Source organism: Acanthopagrus latus, chromosome 20 (genome assembly GCF_904848185.1).
Source record: "Acanthopagrus latus isolate v.2019 chromosome 20, fAcaLat1.1, whole genome shotgun sequence".
NCBI classification, from domain to species: domain Eukaryota; kingdom Metazoa; phylum Chordata; class Actinopteri; order Spariformes; family Sparidae; genus Acanthopagrus; species Acanthopagrus latus.
In genome coordinates this window covers 9,691,761-9,707,346 of record NC_051058.1, presented here as the reverse complement: position 1 = coordinate 9,707,346, position 15,586 = coordinate 9,691,761, and the positions used below count along the sequence as shown (strand labels likewise).

General features: G+C 39.3%; 2 protein-coding genes across 3 annotated transcripts in view; one reads left to right on the top strand and one right to left on the bottom strand.

Annotated features, from left to right (window-relative positions):
* The window catches only part of dcun1d3 (defective in cullin neddylation 1 domain containing 3), a 65,933-nt gene that overhangs the window by 45,838 nt on the left and 4,509 nt on the right, over window positions 1-15,586 (bottom strand). Inside the window, exon 3 of one of the 2 annotated variants that reach the window (XM_037081843.1) lies at window positions 575-734. The gene's annotated coding sequence lies outside the window, so the exon portion shown is untranslated. The remainder of the gene's footprint in view (window positions 1-574; window positions 735-15,586) is intronic. The other variant, XM_037081842.1, reaches the window with a different exon arrangement.
* On the top strand, window positions 752-12,256 carry kcnj12a (potassium inwardly rectifying channel subfamily J member 12a). The gene is made up of 2 exons (XM_037081839.1): window positions 752-981; window positions 6,899-12,256. The coding sequence occupies exon 2, from the start codon at window positions 7,053-7,055 to the stop codon at window positions 8,352-8,354; it is 1,302 nt and encodes a 433-aa protein (XP_036937734.1). The 5' UTR covers window positions 752-981; window positions 6,899-7,052; the 3' UTR covers window positions 8,355-12,256.

The window sequence follows — 15,586 nt, the reverse complement described above, 5'->3', positions numbered from 1 at the left end:
CTATGTGAAAGCCTTTCATCTTCATGATGTTGCTTTCATTTACTTTTGATTAGCATCTGATCAAATACAATGGTGGATTGTCTGCTGGAGTTTTTCTGAATGATACGTCTGTGCATCAAGTTGCTGTCAACTGGTAGTGCCATGATGTGGGAGGGAGGGAGAGAGACAACCAAGAGGGAGCAAGAGAAAGAGAGGAGGGGAGGAGAAGAGAGGGAGGGAGGGAGGGAGGGAGGGAGGCTGCAAATGGCAGTTTTCTGTGACACCATGGGAGGGAGAGAGAGACAGAAAGGAGAGAGGGAGGGAGAGAGAAAAGAAATAGTCAGAGGGAGAGAGAGTGTGAGAGAGTGTGTGAGAGAGAGAGAGAGGAGAGAGAGAGAGAGAGAGAGAGAGAGAGAGAGAGAGAGAGAGAGAGAGAGACAGAACAGCAGTCCAAATAGATCAGATTGCAAAAGATTGATAGAGAGAGCTGTTCAGTTAATAAGCAGTGTATTGTACAGTTTTATGGGAAATGTGAAGGACAGACTTCATGTCAACGAAGATGAAGGATGAGCAGAAGACCAGCTGAAGAAATTACCTTCAGAAGATGGAGATACAAAAAGCAGAATTTTCACTGGGATAATCCTCGTTTCGCACCTGTTTTGCCCGTCCGGTGCTGACTGACTGACTTGGCCCCAAGGTTTCTGGTGCGATTCAGCCTGGGCAGAACTGCGTTTTGTCTGCGCTCTCAACAGCACCTGAAAAAATAAAAAAGAGGAAGAAGAGAGAGACAAAAGATCAAGCCATGATGAAGAAATTCAAAGAGGGTCTGTGCCTTGTGCTCAAGATGATGGAGTGGTTTTCTCCAGTATTAGAGTAACACACAAAGAAGGAGCAGCTGCAGCAGCAGATGCAGAGAATGAATCAGTTTGGTTAACAGGGACTCCGGGAGACAAGATACCACCTTTTACCTCTGCAGCCTGGGGGGAGGACGGAGAAATAAAGGTAAGAGAAGGACCGAAAACTTCCCCTAAAACTTGCAGCCTGAACGTTACATCAATTTCTGTCAGATCTCACTGGTCAGTGGTTTTATAAAAGTGGAAATGGATGGCAATGTCTGCTCTTAAGCATTCCCTTTAGAGCAGCAACCGTCATTCTGTTTAAATTCAATCAGACATGTAATACAATCAATTTATGAATCATGTTTTTGTTAGTTACAAATAAATATGATGTCTTTACTTGAGTTTATCTTTTTATTCAAGCAGATGTTGTACCCTAACTGCTAAACTGCTAAAAATCACTTAATAATCATCTAATCAAATGTAAGCACTACAAATTAAAGGTGAAAGTCGTTGCTGTGGTCTTGTTGTTTCATTTTAAATTCAATGTGCTGTTTGTTCAGAGTCAAAACACATACTTACAAGTGCAAAGTAGCTTTGCTGCAGCAGAAATGCTTTATCTCTAGATTTTTCCACCCTTGGGATGTCATGCAGGGTTGATCACATTTAGCCTTTAGCTTAGATTTTAAAGTGGCTTAGAAGGCCCTGTTTGTCGATACCAGGATGTGATATGGACAGGCTCCCAAAGGGGTCAAAACAACAACAACAACAACAAGTGAAATGTAGCTAAAAGGCAGACCAAAAGACACCTTAGAAGTAATCTGCTTGAACAAGAGCGAATGGTTATAAATGCATTGCTGTATATTGTGTGACAATAATCAAATATTCAGTCTACAGGAATTGAATTGGTGAAAATCTACTGACACTTAATGATAGATTAATAAATTAAGCCTTTTTTAAAGGTGCACTGTGTAGTTTTGGGGTAGTTGATCAGAAAAGAAACATCTTCATTGACTGATTTTCATGATGATTGATACATATACCAAAACTAAATATATTGCTACAATTTCATATTTCATTTCATGTTTTGCTTTCTTTATATTTGCAGGACCCTTCTGAGTAGCCACAGTTTTAACTTCAAACTGTATTCTAGGGACCTTATTTTCCCCTGAGGACAGCTTGTTTATTAAACTATGGAACGATAAATAAATATGTGTTTATAAGTTTTGTATTCACAAACAGTTAACATTGTAAATATACCTTCGAATACCTTTGAATCTCTTTCCCTAAACTACATAGTACACCTTTAAGTAAAACATGTCTAATAATTCAGAAGAGTTGCTGCTTCTCTTTCCACCATGACCATGAATCAGACAAAATAAGCAATTTTAGGACACCACTTACATACTGTTGAAACTGTGAGGAGAATTTGCCATTGCTGTTTTATACTTAACAGGCAGAACTTCAATCAATTGTCATCAACAGAATACAATAATCATTAGTTTTCGGCCTAGATAAGATTGTAACCGGTGGAATCACTAATTCATACAATGTAAACAAACACTCATTTCTGCTAAACACTTTTTAACCTCAACAAAATATCATAAAACAAATCACTGGATACCACTTGAGGACTTTTTTGGCACCTAATTTCCTGTGAGTATTATATCAGATAACCTGCTGTAGCATCTGACAATACCGGACAGACACCAGCAGGTATTAATGGATAAATGTGTTGCTTCAGGTAATGCACTTTTCTATCGGCGTATCCACTGATGTCAGAGTACAAAAGAGACAGAGGATGAAGAGAACGAAGATTATGCAGCGTTGCCTCACAGTTCAATGACCTCATCCTGCTTTTCATCTCAGCATTTAACATGCAGTAGAGAAACCTGACAACAAATAACACATTCACAAAAAGGCCAAATGGACTATTGCTTATCGTCCTATATGACTTCATGCGTAACTTCTATTAGTAATGTATTCAAAGTAACATATCTAAGCTTATGTGCTCTAACCAACAGGTGTCAGTTAACATGGGAAATTAAAGAGTTCAGTTTTAATATGGGTGATTCAGCCTTTGTGAATGGGTACAAGTAATTAAAAAAACTGCACAAATAAAGATCAAAAAAGCCCACATGTGGGAATGATCAATCAATGGGAACCAGGTGTCTGAACGGTGAAAAAGCTACAGGTGCAGCTAGCAAAAAATAAATAAATAAATAAATAAATACAGATTCTGTTCTCTTCGCATAGAAAATAGCAGCTGTTATAACGACGTGAGAAGGTGACTCAGTTCTCTATGAACACATCTCTCTGCAAGCACCTGAGATGGCATCACACCGAGTCTAACGGCCTCCAGAAGTTACAGCCTTTGAAATATTACCACTTACTGCATTACATTCGAAAACAACTGGTTTGTCTAACATACTGTCAATCAGACAACATCTCTGCATGGTGAAGTGGTGTTACTTTCTATAGGAAAATACCTGCAGGTCACTTGAGACGAGATGAGTTCCGCGTGGTGAGCTATAGGAAAATACAATGACACCTGAGCCACGGCTCTTCCTTCACAATGGCCTTGGGAGGTGGGCCATGATCATAGTGGTTAGGCTCAGTTTCCCGCATGCATGTCTTGAGATGAAGTACCCTCTCCTGCTCCGCCTTATTGTTCCTTCCAATCCCTTCCATTATTTTGCACATCCAATTATTCATTCTATTCATCCTAATCAGCTGCAAGCTTATCATCCCCCCTAGTCACCTCTCTCGACTCCCAAAGAACACACACAGCGAGATGAGGTCACAAAAGGTTGTTCGTGAAATTATTGGCTGGAGTGAAAATCACCTCATGTCCTGCCCTATGAATCAAAGATGCACTGATGGCCTCCCTCTGTGCTGTATTCTCAGGCTGCTTGTAGTACAAGATGTGCACGGTGCAGAATTCAAAACACAAGACTGGACCATGCTATCACTTCCGTGCTGATTAACACACCGATACAGTAGCTAACACTAGAAAACAAATCTATATATGTTCTACAGCTGCAGTAGCAAAGCTTGCTGTGATAATTACATTATATATAAATATATATCTTATCCTAATGACTTACCGATAAATGGCCATGCCCTTGAACATGACCCAATCAAAAGTGGCATAAACTGAACTGTGACAAATGTTTTATGTTTATTGAAATGCAATTTTGTTTTTAATTTTCATCCTAACTGTGTGGGTTGTTTTTTATTTAGGATATTTTAACATTTTCCCCATTCAATTTAAACATTTGAATTTCATAAGAATAGTAAGTACTTAAGCTATTTAAAATGGTGAACTTGCAAAATGATGCTAATATATTATTATTATATCAGTGACACAAAAGTATGAGAGCTTAGAGTAAGATTATACTCTATTTAGTGTTTTTTTCATTGTTCCTGTGTTTAACAAACTCGATTTGTGGATAATAGCAGGTTCTAATCTTATGTCTTATGACTAACAATTGTCAGTCATTTAAATTTAAAAAGCCTTTCATTTAAATTGGAAAATATCACAATAAACAGACTGTGCCATTAAAAGTTATTTTGCGGAGGTATTAACGGCACTAAAGCAGGCAATATTTACCAAAATCTGCTCATTTTTACTGCTATCTACAACCAAGTACATATGAATTTATTCTACCTGAATGTCTAAACAACTATTGATTGACCTTTTAACTTTTAATTTATCAAAATTAATACAATCAAAAATTGAAGCTAGTCAGCTCTCACTAGCAGTTACTTTACCTTATGTCAAAACCTTTTGGCATGATAAAGACCTGTGTCAAATCAATTTCAAAGACCTGGTGGCAAAGATTAATTTTTAAGCACCACACACACAACCTCTCAGAGTGACAATCTGATTTACAGAGCTACGTCAAAGCCTTCCACATGGGTTGAGAGACTCTGAGGCACTTATCTAATGACTCCAAGGCACAGGGCGGGTTTTTACTTTCATTTGACCAATTCACTGGACACCTGACACTGTACAACTACAGTATGATATAGAGACTGCGCACCGTGTAGGGCTGCTCAGGTCATGTGTGCAGCACAGAGAGCAAAATGTATTATGTATAATGCTGAGATGACGTTCAGGCTCAAGACTCATCCCAATTATATAACACAGTGCGGTGGTCACTATACCATACAGCCAAGCCCACCTGCTACTACATGGATGACCCGAGGAGCACAGACATGCTCAATTCAGCTGTATGTGTAAAAATCAAGCACAGGTAACAATTAGAAAAGATGAGATAATGTAGTTTGGTTGACAGATTTACATAATCCAGAGTAGTGGAAGGGTTACTAATTTAAGAATTAACAGCTGTGCTCTTGTGGGAATGTAGTGTGATATTGTCAAAAGGCACTTTGGAAGTATAAAAATAGAACATAACATCTTGCTACAGTATGTTTTCCTGATTCAGGTATGTGTTTGATCCCTAAGGGACAATTTTAAGATTGCGCATGAGGTAATCTGGCGCCAGATCAGGAGAACTTCCACCTGAAACAGGGTTAGCGAGGATGGCTTTATTGTGAGTGTGTGGCAGACTGCAGGCCACCAGGGATTTGGGAGCGCACATGAGTGAACTGTCATGTCTTCAGGGCCCGAATCAGGCAGGCAGACACAGAACGGATGTGGCCAGGCGATAAAAGCTGTCTGCGCCCAGAGGGGCCTCAGTCCAGCTCCCATGAGTCAAAACCCCTTGACCCTGAGGTTCGACATCCGATGCAGAAGCCAGGTTATCTGTCGCCTAATCAAGAGCATCATTCGATATACTGCAGATTAATTTCATCCCAGGCTAACATTTTGACATATACAGCAGAGTACATTATCAGGTGTGGTATATGTTTAATCTTGTAATAATTTTGTAAACTAAAGTTCTGGTAAGTAATTACAATGAATAAGTAATACAGGGCATTGCACGAGGGAGAAAATCTGCTGCCCACTTGTACAGTATGGAGCACCATGGAAAGGTGGTATAAATTTAACACATCCTCACAACATGATTAATAATACTGCAAATTGTACAGAATGGGGTCAAATAAATAGAGGCCTCTTCTCTCTGTCCCTGAACACAGCATCTGGAATTGCAAGTCCGTGGAATCAGTGGCACACATACAAATCCCGGAGGAGTGTTTAAATACGCACACGCATACCCCTCTACTGCCCTAACAAAAGTATTGTACTGAAAGGACAATGGCAAACTGCGAACAGAGAGGACAGCTTGTCACAGCATGCTGTTGATAAACTATAAATATAACCAGGACATTCTGAAAGTTAACAAGTGATAGCACTAATAGGCCTAAAATATGACAAGACTAGACTTAATATGAGTAGTGTCTCACACGATGGTCAGTTTTTAAATTATGTAATAATAAACATCCAGTAGGTGATGACTTAGTTTGTCTGCAGTGCCAGACTTCTCAGAATCTGAAAGACAAAAGCAGAGGAAATGCCAACTGACAGAAGTGGATCTGCTTTGCTGCAAGGCCAGCTCTTCAGTTACCCAGCAGACATCAAAAGACACGAGGACCCTTCAGTGAGGGCCAATTGGATTTCGAGTCGTGATGTTTACAGAGAGCAAGATGGCAAGGAATAGGAGTGTGAAGTAACTGAAGTCACATATAAATCTTGTAAGAGGAACAAATGTTCTCATATACCTTAACAGTGTTGAACATAGAGTGAACAAAATTATAACAATTGCTTTTGATTCCTATAATATTCTTTTACTAGATGAAGGAGAACAAACTTGGTTGGGCTCTAGTAAGAGTGACTGTTACTGCATTAGACAGAATAGAACAGAAAAGAATAGAAAAGATTAGAATAGAATATTCCTTTATTGTCACTATATACATGTATAATGAAATTGTGTGGATTGAGGAATAACCTTCTTTTTTGGGCCAATACAGTAGCAAAACTATTTTATTGCAACACTAAAAGCCTTCATGGTTGACTCTTTGGTGATTTCATGTGGTTTCATAAACAGGTATGACGTAATTTGACTATCATGTCACAGAAAGACGCTCACATCGTACTCTTCTGACTCTCTCTGCAGGGACTGGATTAAAGCACAAGGCTCCCACCCAGCTCCCTGTCTATGACTCATGGAGTATAGCCAGTGATCAAGCTGTGAGGGGCCTCGATCACACACTGGGACTCCAGGCCTGGCCTTCTGCTCCGACCCTGCAGCTGGAGGTGTTGATGGGAGTATGAGTGTGGGAAGAATCAACCGCTACAGCATTGTGTCATCTGAAGAAGAGGGCCTCCGGCTCACTACCATGCATGGCATGAACGGCTTTGGCAATGGCAAGATCCACACACGCCGCAAGTGCCGCAACCGCTTTGTCAAAAAGAATGGCCAGTGCAATGTGCAATTTTCCAATATGGACGACAAGTCGCAGCGCTACATGGCCGACATCTTCACCACCTGTGTTGATATTCGCTGGAGATGGATGCTGGTAGTCTTCACTCTTGTGTTTGTTGTCTCCTGGCTAGTGTTTGGCTTAGCCTTTTGGGTCATTGCTTTGTTGCACGGAGATCTGGATAACCCAGCCGGAGACGACAACTTCACTCCATGTGTCCTACAGGTCAATGGATTTGTGGCAGCCTTTCTATTCTCCATTGAAACACAGTCTACCATAGGTTATGGCTACCGCTGCGTGACCGAAGAGTGCCCAGTGGCTGTCTTTATGGTAGTCTTCCAGTCAATAGTGGGCTGCATCATTGACTGCTTTATGATTGGCGCCATCATGGCTAAGATGGCAAGACCCAAGAAGCGAGCACAAACTCTGCTCTTTAGCCACAATGCCGTCATTGCCATGCGGGATGGAAAGCTGTGCCTCATGTGGAGAGTAGGGAACCTTCGCAAGAGCCACATTGTAGAAGCCCATGTCAGGGCACAGCTCATCAAACCTCGGATCACTGATGAGGGGGAATATATTCCTCTAGACCAGATAGACATTAACGTTGGCTTTGATAAAGGCCTGGACAGGATTTTCTTGGTTTCACCCATAACAATTCTCCATGAGATAGATGAGGAGAGTCCCCTTTTTGGGATCAGCAAACAGGACTTGGAGACAGCTGACTTTGAGATTGTCGTCATCTTGGAGGGGATGGTTGAAGCAACTGCCATGACTACACAGGCTCGCAGTTCCTACCTGGCCTCTGAGATCCTTTGGGGTCACCGCTTTGAACCAGTCTTGTTTGAGGAGAAAAACCTGTACAAGGTGGATTACTCTCACTTTCACAAAACCTACGAGGTGCCGTCCACCCCCCGCTGCAGTGCCAAGGACATGGTGGAGAACAAGTTCCTAGTACCCAGTTCTAACTCCTTCTGCTACGAGAATGAGCTAGCCTTCCTAAGCCGCGATGACGAGGAGGAGGATGTAGGCGGTGGGAGCAGGGCACTGGCTAACCTCAGTCCCGACCGGAATAGCCGACATGAGTTTGAACGCTTACAAGCCACCAGGGCACTGGATCAAAGGTCATATCGTAGAGAGTCGGAAATATGACCTCTACCCGGGGGTCACTTTCAATAACTTTATCCAAGAGTAAAATGCAGAACAATGCAAAGTGCCATAGGAAAAGCTGACTACTGTGAAAGATTGGAAAAGAAATAAGACAACAGTAAAAGGGACTTTACTGGAAGGAATGGGGGAAAACAAAAGTACACAGCTTAGAAAAGTGTGGTAAGGAATGTCTACAACCAAGGAAAAGGCTAGAGAAAGACCTTCTTCCTTAATGGAAACTTGAATCTTTTTTCACATGGTCATTTTGAGTTGAGTGTTCAATGATAGTGCATCAAGCTACTATTATGACAGAATCTTATAATCAAATCTTAGGTGTAAATACATTGCTTAGGTAAGTTACGTTTTGTGTGCAGTATCAGTTTCCAAAAACACCTCTAAAAACTACAAGTTGCTATTTCAACTTGTTCTTGGGCACAAATAATAGTGTTACAAGGCTTCTCTTAACCTCTACTCGCATTGCTGTAATTTGCTGGACCTGCGTCCAGTGACACATTGAAAATTCGTTCACAGCAGCATCCAGATGCAATGAGCCATGATAAAACATCTGACCTGTGAGCCACTGAGAACAACATAATACAACACCTTCATTTAAGTCTTGGTGTGATCCCAAAATCTACCGACACAGGGAGAGAAGGCAAAATGAATTGCTCTATGAAGAACATAAAGGAATATGTTAAATGGAAATGTATAGAGGATTACCTACACTCTCTTACTGCCTCATATTTTGACCCTACCTTACAAACATCCTAAAAGCCACCAACATCATGATTTGGCTGCTCAGGCCAACACATATGACGTCATGTACAAACTCTGCAAAGTAGTCAGGTAAAACAGCACAAAAGGTGGACGACTGACATAAATACACATTAATTAGTTCTAATTTTTTCCCCAGATTGCAAAGATTGCAAAATAGAAGCATTTTTAACCCACAAAGAAATGCACCTTGAGGTGTATCCTTACTTCCACAACTTTTAGTCATTAACTAACTAAAATTAAGACTGTAACTCACTGGCATAAATTGCTCACCCTTAATCTGTTTTTGTCCTCTTTAAAAATGAATCTATGCATATTGTTAAAGGCATCAGGGGAGAGAAAACAAAAACTATTGAGGCATGGTTGTGTAATGACGCGTGTTCAATCGATGCCTAATGCTAACAGAAAACACCTGAAATTGAAAAGAAATGCATATACTCAATTTTCAAGAGTGGCTGTTATTTTTTAACAATTCAACAACAGTTACATTAAATTTGTTTAGTCAAAACATCACATATTGCCAAACTGTTTAAAATGTACACAGGAAGACTGTGAGAAGTATTCCTGATGTATTTGTCTGGGCAGAGAGTACTCCTATGGTCAAACTGAATTTGCAATGTAAGGTTTGGGTGTTTCTAACTGCGCAACAAGCATCCATTCCAAATGCTAAAAGAACAAGTATTGTAAGGGCAGATGTGTCTACAACAGTTATGCTAAGAAGGTTAGAATAGTCCTAATGCATTAGCTAACTTGCACTAGCTGGCCCTACATTTCTATTCATTTTACATCAACAGTGGGTAAATATAACTGTTCCTAGCAGAGTTAATCTCTGTTTCAAATATTACAAGGGTTATTAGTATGGTCAGGCAAAAATACTATTTAAATATCATATTGCAAATTAAGTGTTTAAAGGGTAAGGCGAATGTGTGCAAGCAAGTGTGGCATACAACCTGTTGTCATTTTCATATATATACGTAAGCAACAGTAAAACAAACAAAAAAAATAGCTTCCTACTGTTTTTCACTTCTCATTGATTCCTCTGGCATTTACAAACATCACATACTGTAGACAGCTCAATGCATTTTAGCAATATGCTAATACAGTGCGTTAAGACACTGGACCAAGGTCCGAATGGAAGCAATAAACACTGAAGCACACCTTTCTGAATGAATTTTAATAAGGATATTCTTAATGATTCTCTTGTAATACACTGAACATGCATATTTATAGTTCTTGAGTCACAGATAACAAGTGAGGGGCATGGTGTGAGGTGAATGACCTTACATCTTTTTGTTTTTATTGTATGTGTATGCATATGATTTCTCAGATTTGATACCAAAGTAATGGTGTGTAGCTACGACTTTGAAGTGGTTGTTCCCAAGGTAATCTTCCAAAAACAGCTTTGCCTGATCTTTAAAAAAGGATAGTCATATTCCAAATAGATGTTTGAGTGTTGAGTTTGCAAACAGTCTCTTTACAGATTTAAATAATTCATAAAATAATGTCATATGCCATCAGCCAATTCCTGAACAATCAAATGTTAAAAACAAATACACTGAAAATTTAAGATGTAGAATCAATCATTTGTCGTAGTTTAAGAGACAAAAGTAAGATGCATGATGTTTTTTTGTTTAGCATGGACAGTAGTTTTCAAAGATTATCCCTTGTTTTAGATAGCTTGTCAGAATTTATCATTCAAACCTCAACAATTTTACGTTGTGTCACAAAAAGTCCAGTTTATCTATTACCTCACTAAAATGTGGATGTTGTGTCCCTATGGAACAATTTAAGTTAGCTTATACACATATGTAAAGAAAGAAAAATTAAACACGAAAACAAAGTGAAGAACCATGAAATGGTTGTTATTTTGGTCACAATGACTAATATTTTCCTAATAGTCATTTAACAATAGCAGTATGCTTGACTCTATGATATTTCTTGCTTATATGTTGCTTTTTTAGAAAATATTGGCTATTAAGTGAAATGTTCTTTATCCTACCCTGAATAATTTATTATGCTCATTGCCTTCTGGGAAGGTTCTATACACTGATGTGTGAAGCCTCTGCACCTACTCACGAAATCTCAGTGGTTAAAAAAAGGTGTCACGCCGTATCACTGAAATGTATAGTTCAGTCATTTCTACTGAATAATTTTTTCGGAGCTTGTTTTAGCTTTGATGTTGCCCACCTGAGCCCTTCAAAAAGAAACACACACAGATGTTTTAGCTTAATATAAAGGTTTATAGTGTAAAAAGCATAGTAATGTTGTAAAGATTATAATAGGGAGCAGCCAGGCTGAACAAACCTGCTTATTTTTATACAAAGTTCTTTTTGATAGAATGCAGCAATCAATATTTATCTGTTTTTATCAGAGTACTACAATGAAATTACTATTGAGAGGCAAAAATATGATTCTTGTCTCAGTTTTCATTGATATAATTTCTGTTGTTTCATTTCAGCACAGATGTTCATTATTAAACAGGTATTTCTCTTAAAGGGATGATTGGAAAAAAAAACCTTTGACCTCTGTAGAAGTCTTCCTATGTCCAGCAACATGTCTACTGGGCTTTTGGTTTTAATTCAGATTCATTGAATTCATTTAAATTATTCAATTAAAAACTAACTGTGAAAAAAAAGATTGTTTTTCAATCTCTTTTGTTGACCATGGTCTAGCAGTCCGGGCTCATTTGAAATGTAAAATCCAATACAACCCTGGACATCCAACAGCGTAATGAATGGATGAAGTAGTAGCTGAGGTAATACATCACAATGAGGGGTGGTTTAAGATGAGAGATCAAGATTCATGTCACCAAAGTCAAATGACTTCCTGGTCTTGGGCCAATTATTCAAGAAGGCTCATCAATTAATCACTGCGACACACAAACAACAAGTGGGACCAGAGGCCTTTTGGCCTCGCTGCACTGGGCAAGAGGCTTGCAGCTGAGTTTGTCAAATCAATGTGGTAACAACACAGGAGAGATCATTATTACCACTACTACTACTACCACCAGCTCAGCACTGAGAAAACCTTTGTTTTCAGGCATTACATTTCACTATAGACCTTTTTTAAACTGAAGACATTTTACTGTGTCACAGCAGGGAAAGTACAGGTTTAAATAATAAAATGAATGACGGTTCTATATTCAGTCTGGGTCCTGGTATTCTGCAAGCTGCCTCACTGTCACAATATGCCGATTTACTGGGAGTCTTTAATAGTCAACCCAATCACCAGAATAAATTAGAATAAAAAAGATTATACAAACCACAGACATGTTAAAACTTAACAATTCTATATGTTAAAATTTAACATCTCTTGTGACAATGTTGTGCTTATGCTCTGGTTAAGGCACAAAAAACATTTAATTAGGGTTAGGAAAAGATCATGCTTTGGCTTACCTGGTTCTGTCACCACAAACATGGCTGGAAATTGTCTCTCATTAAAATGTCCAGTTTTCAACTGCAAATTCTCCTAACACCTGTCTTCCTGATGAAAGCCAGCTCACATTCATGTTATCCAGGAGTTACATAACGCGTAGTGTATGAATGTAGATATGATAATTATGAAATGCAGAAATCTAACGTATTGATGGTTTGTAGGTGTGTTCAATGCCAACAATTTATTCTGGCTGCTGGAAGAGTACAGTGCCGTCCTTTATGTTACTAGTAATACATCAAAATGTCTGCTGTGAAAATGGTGATTGCACAATAACTGCAAATGTAGGCTTTCCTGTAAGTGTTAAACTATGTACCCAGTTCAGTAGAATCTAAACAATACTGGGTATGTTAGGAAGATGATTTCTATTCTTCTGTGGACTTTCAAGTATAATCTAATTTGTGATTAAAATAATGATTCTAACAGCGCTTTGCAAATATCCAGTATAAAGGACATAACAGTTGCACTGCTGCAGCCTGCTAGATTCACAACAATCTCATTAAAATCTGATAAAATTGAGGGAATTAATTTATGATTTTGAATTGGATGACACACTGCACAAGGGATCTAATGCAAAAATAAAACATTTTGGCATCCATATAAAAGATCTATAATCAAATTTATGGCATTGCTGTTTAACAGGGCCCCCTCAGAGAAAAGAGTTTAAAGAGTGCTAGCACAATGCCGTCATCAGTACTGCTGAACAAATTTTTGACTGGTGATGAATCCTGAACTCTTTGCACGACATCTGCAGCCATCAGTTCTTTCTAAATAATTCAGGTTGGGGTGATTAAGTCACCCACAGTGAGTGACAGATGTAGGATTAACATGCTGGCCACTGGTTGTGCTGAGCTCAGGCGTTGGGGTCTCAGCACTGACTGACACTGGGATCACAGAGGCCATGCTGGAAGCGGTTGCCAAGTTTGATTATGTAACATGGCCCGGGCAGTGTGTGATATAGGCTTTGGTGGCACACACACAAAGCAGGAGTGAAGCTTTCAGGATTAGTGTTGGACACTGTTAATGAGCGCCTAATGCATGGAGGCATCATAGTTTTTTTCATCAGTGTAACACGACTTGTGGAACTCAGAATTTGAGTTAACTCTAAAAGTGAGCCATGTTTTGATAGCTGTGATGTCAAACCACTGTAATAGTGGGATTAAAGGCCAAGAGGTCCCAGATAATTAAGGCCATGTCAGGATAAACTGTCCTGCAAGTGAGATGGTTGCTGAGTAATCCCAAACACATGCCATGCAGATGGGATGGGTAGCCTATTGGGATGGGCAGACAATGACTTCACTCATTTAAATCATTCTCAGAAGGTAGTACCTGTGTCTACCGTCGGCCACACTTTAACTTTACCAGCTGTGGTCTGGGCTCTAACATGCAAAACTGCTAATGGTGCTTTATATTGCTGAATTTGCCAAAAAATGCAAAAATGCCTTTTTATGTATCTTACATTCGTTAATTCTACCCATTCCTCAGGTTAAAAACAAACTGCAATTCAATTATGGTTTGTTAGCAGTTGGCTGCATCCCAGAGCAATGAGGGCCACTAGTGCACCAGCCTCTCCCTTCACACTCACGGCTCCTGCAAATAAAACCTATTAATTACCATATGGAGTCTGTTGCCACGTAACCTGCTGGCTGGAGAGAAAAAAAAAAGGGGTGATGCTGGCAAAAGAACAGACAGACAGACAGACAGACAGACATATAGATAGATAGATAGATAGATAGATAGATAGATAGATAGATAGATAGATAGATAGATAGATAGATAGATAGATAGATAGATAGATAGATAGATGTGATGATTTTTTTCCTGCATCATCATGTTATTTTGTCTGAATTACGCAAGAGCACGTTGACACCCAGGATCCCTCGGGAATGTCCCTTCTGTGACTCCCAGTGAGCAGTTGATAAGGCCAGCTGGGGCCTGGACTCGCACATTTGCTTATGTGACATAAAAGAAACAGCGTAACGCCTACTAAATACAGAGCCTGTTAAAAGATGTGAAAGGATGCAAAGAAGGAAGTGGCCTCGTCAGGCTCCCTGCCAGCCAGCCAGCCCATATAGACTAGTTATAATTAATGCTGGAACAAACTCCCAGTAGCCTGGACTCTTGATGACAGTAAAATGAGGGGAAATCGTGTTGAAGGGGCTATATAAAGCTCTTCAGTGTCAAGTCTCATGTGGCTCAGTGGCCAACACTTCACCGCTAAAAGTACTCCCTGTTAGATCCTGTGATAGTATCACTCAATCATAGATGATTACTGGAGATCCGAGGTTTATGGCTTTTTATCACTATAAATATATATGAATGAATATATAAGCTCAGCCCATGGTGTTACAAATGGGCAATTATTAGTATTATATTACTAAAGTAAATAATAGAATTTCATTAAAATGCTGCTTTGTCACGCATTTTACCTCTACCATAGATTGAAGCTTCTGCGATTCAAAAATGGCTCTGATAAACACTCGGCCAAAATTCAGTTTGTGTATTCTCAGCCTCACTATTTGCTTATCTTTCACTTGATCGGGGAAAAATCAATACAACCCTCTGGATAATTTTCAAAAGTACTGATTTCAAGAGTTAACATTGCGCTAATTTTCAGGTTTATACTTTTATAAGGGGGTCCTACTAGAAAAGGTTTACATATTTTAATTTTCCAAAAACTGTGTCTTGAATGCTCCGCTTTTAGCTACATAGTGAGACATCTTACCTCTTTTCAATCTTTGGTGAGAGTCACACAAGAACACTATTTAATGGGCAGGATGTAGCCAATCAGAGGCAGAGCAGGGCAGGTCTTGTAGTGTATACACCTTTTATAATAATATAGTTAAATATACATTTATATAATGCTTGTTACATAGTGATGCAAATAACTTAAAGATCTAAAGGCTCAACTCCAAACCAGGTGTTTCTGGCAGTGCAGGAGCAGTCTTTTTTGCAGGAGAGAGTAACTCCTGTGGGCTTTTCCACTTTGCAGACCTTTCACATGTACAAAAATGCTACCTAACATAATA

What these genes read in the sequence shown, in the direction of transcription:
- kcnj12a (XM_037081839.1), top strand. Translation starts at nt 7,053, where the DNA reads ATGAGTGTGGGAAGAATCAACCGCTACAGCATTGTGTCATCTGAAGAA.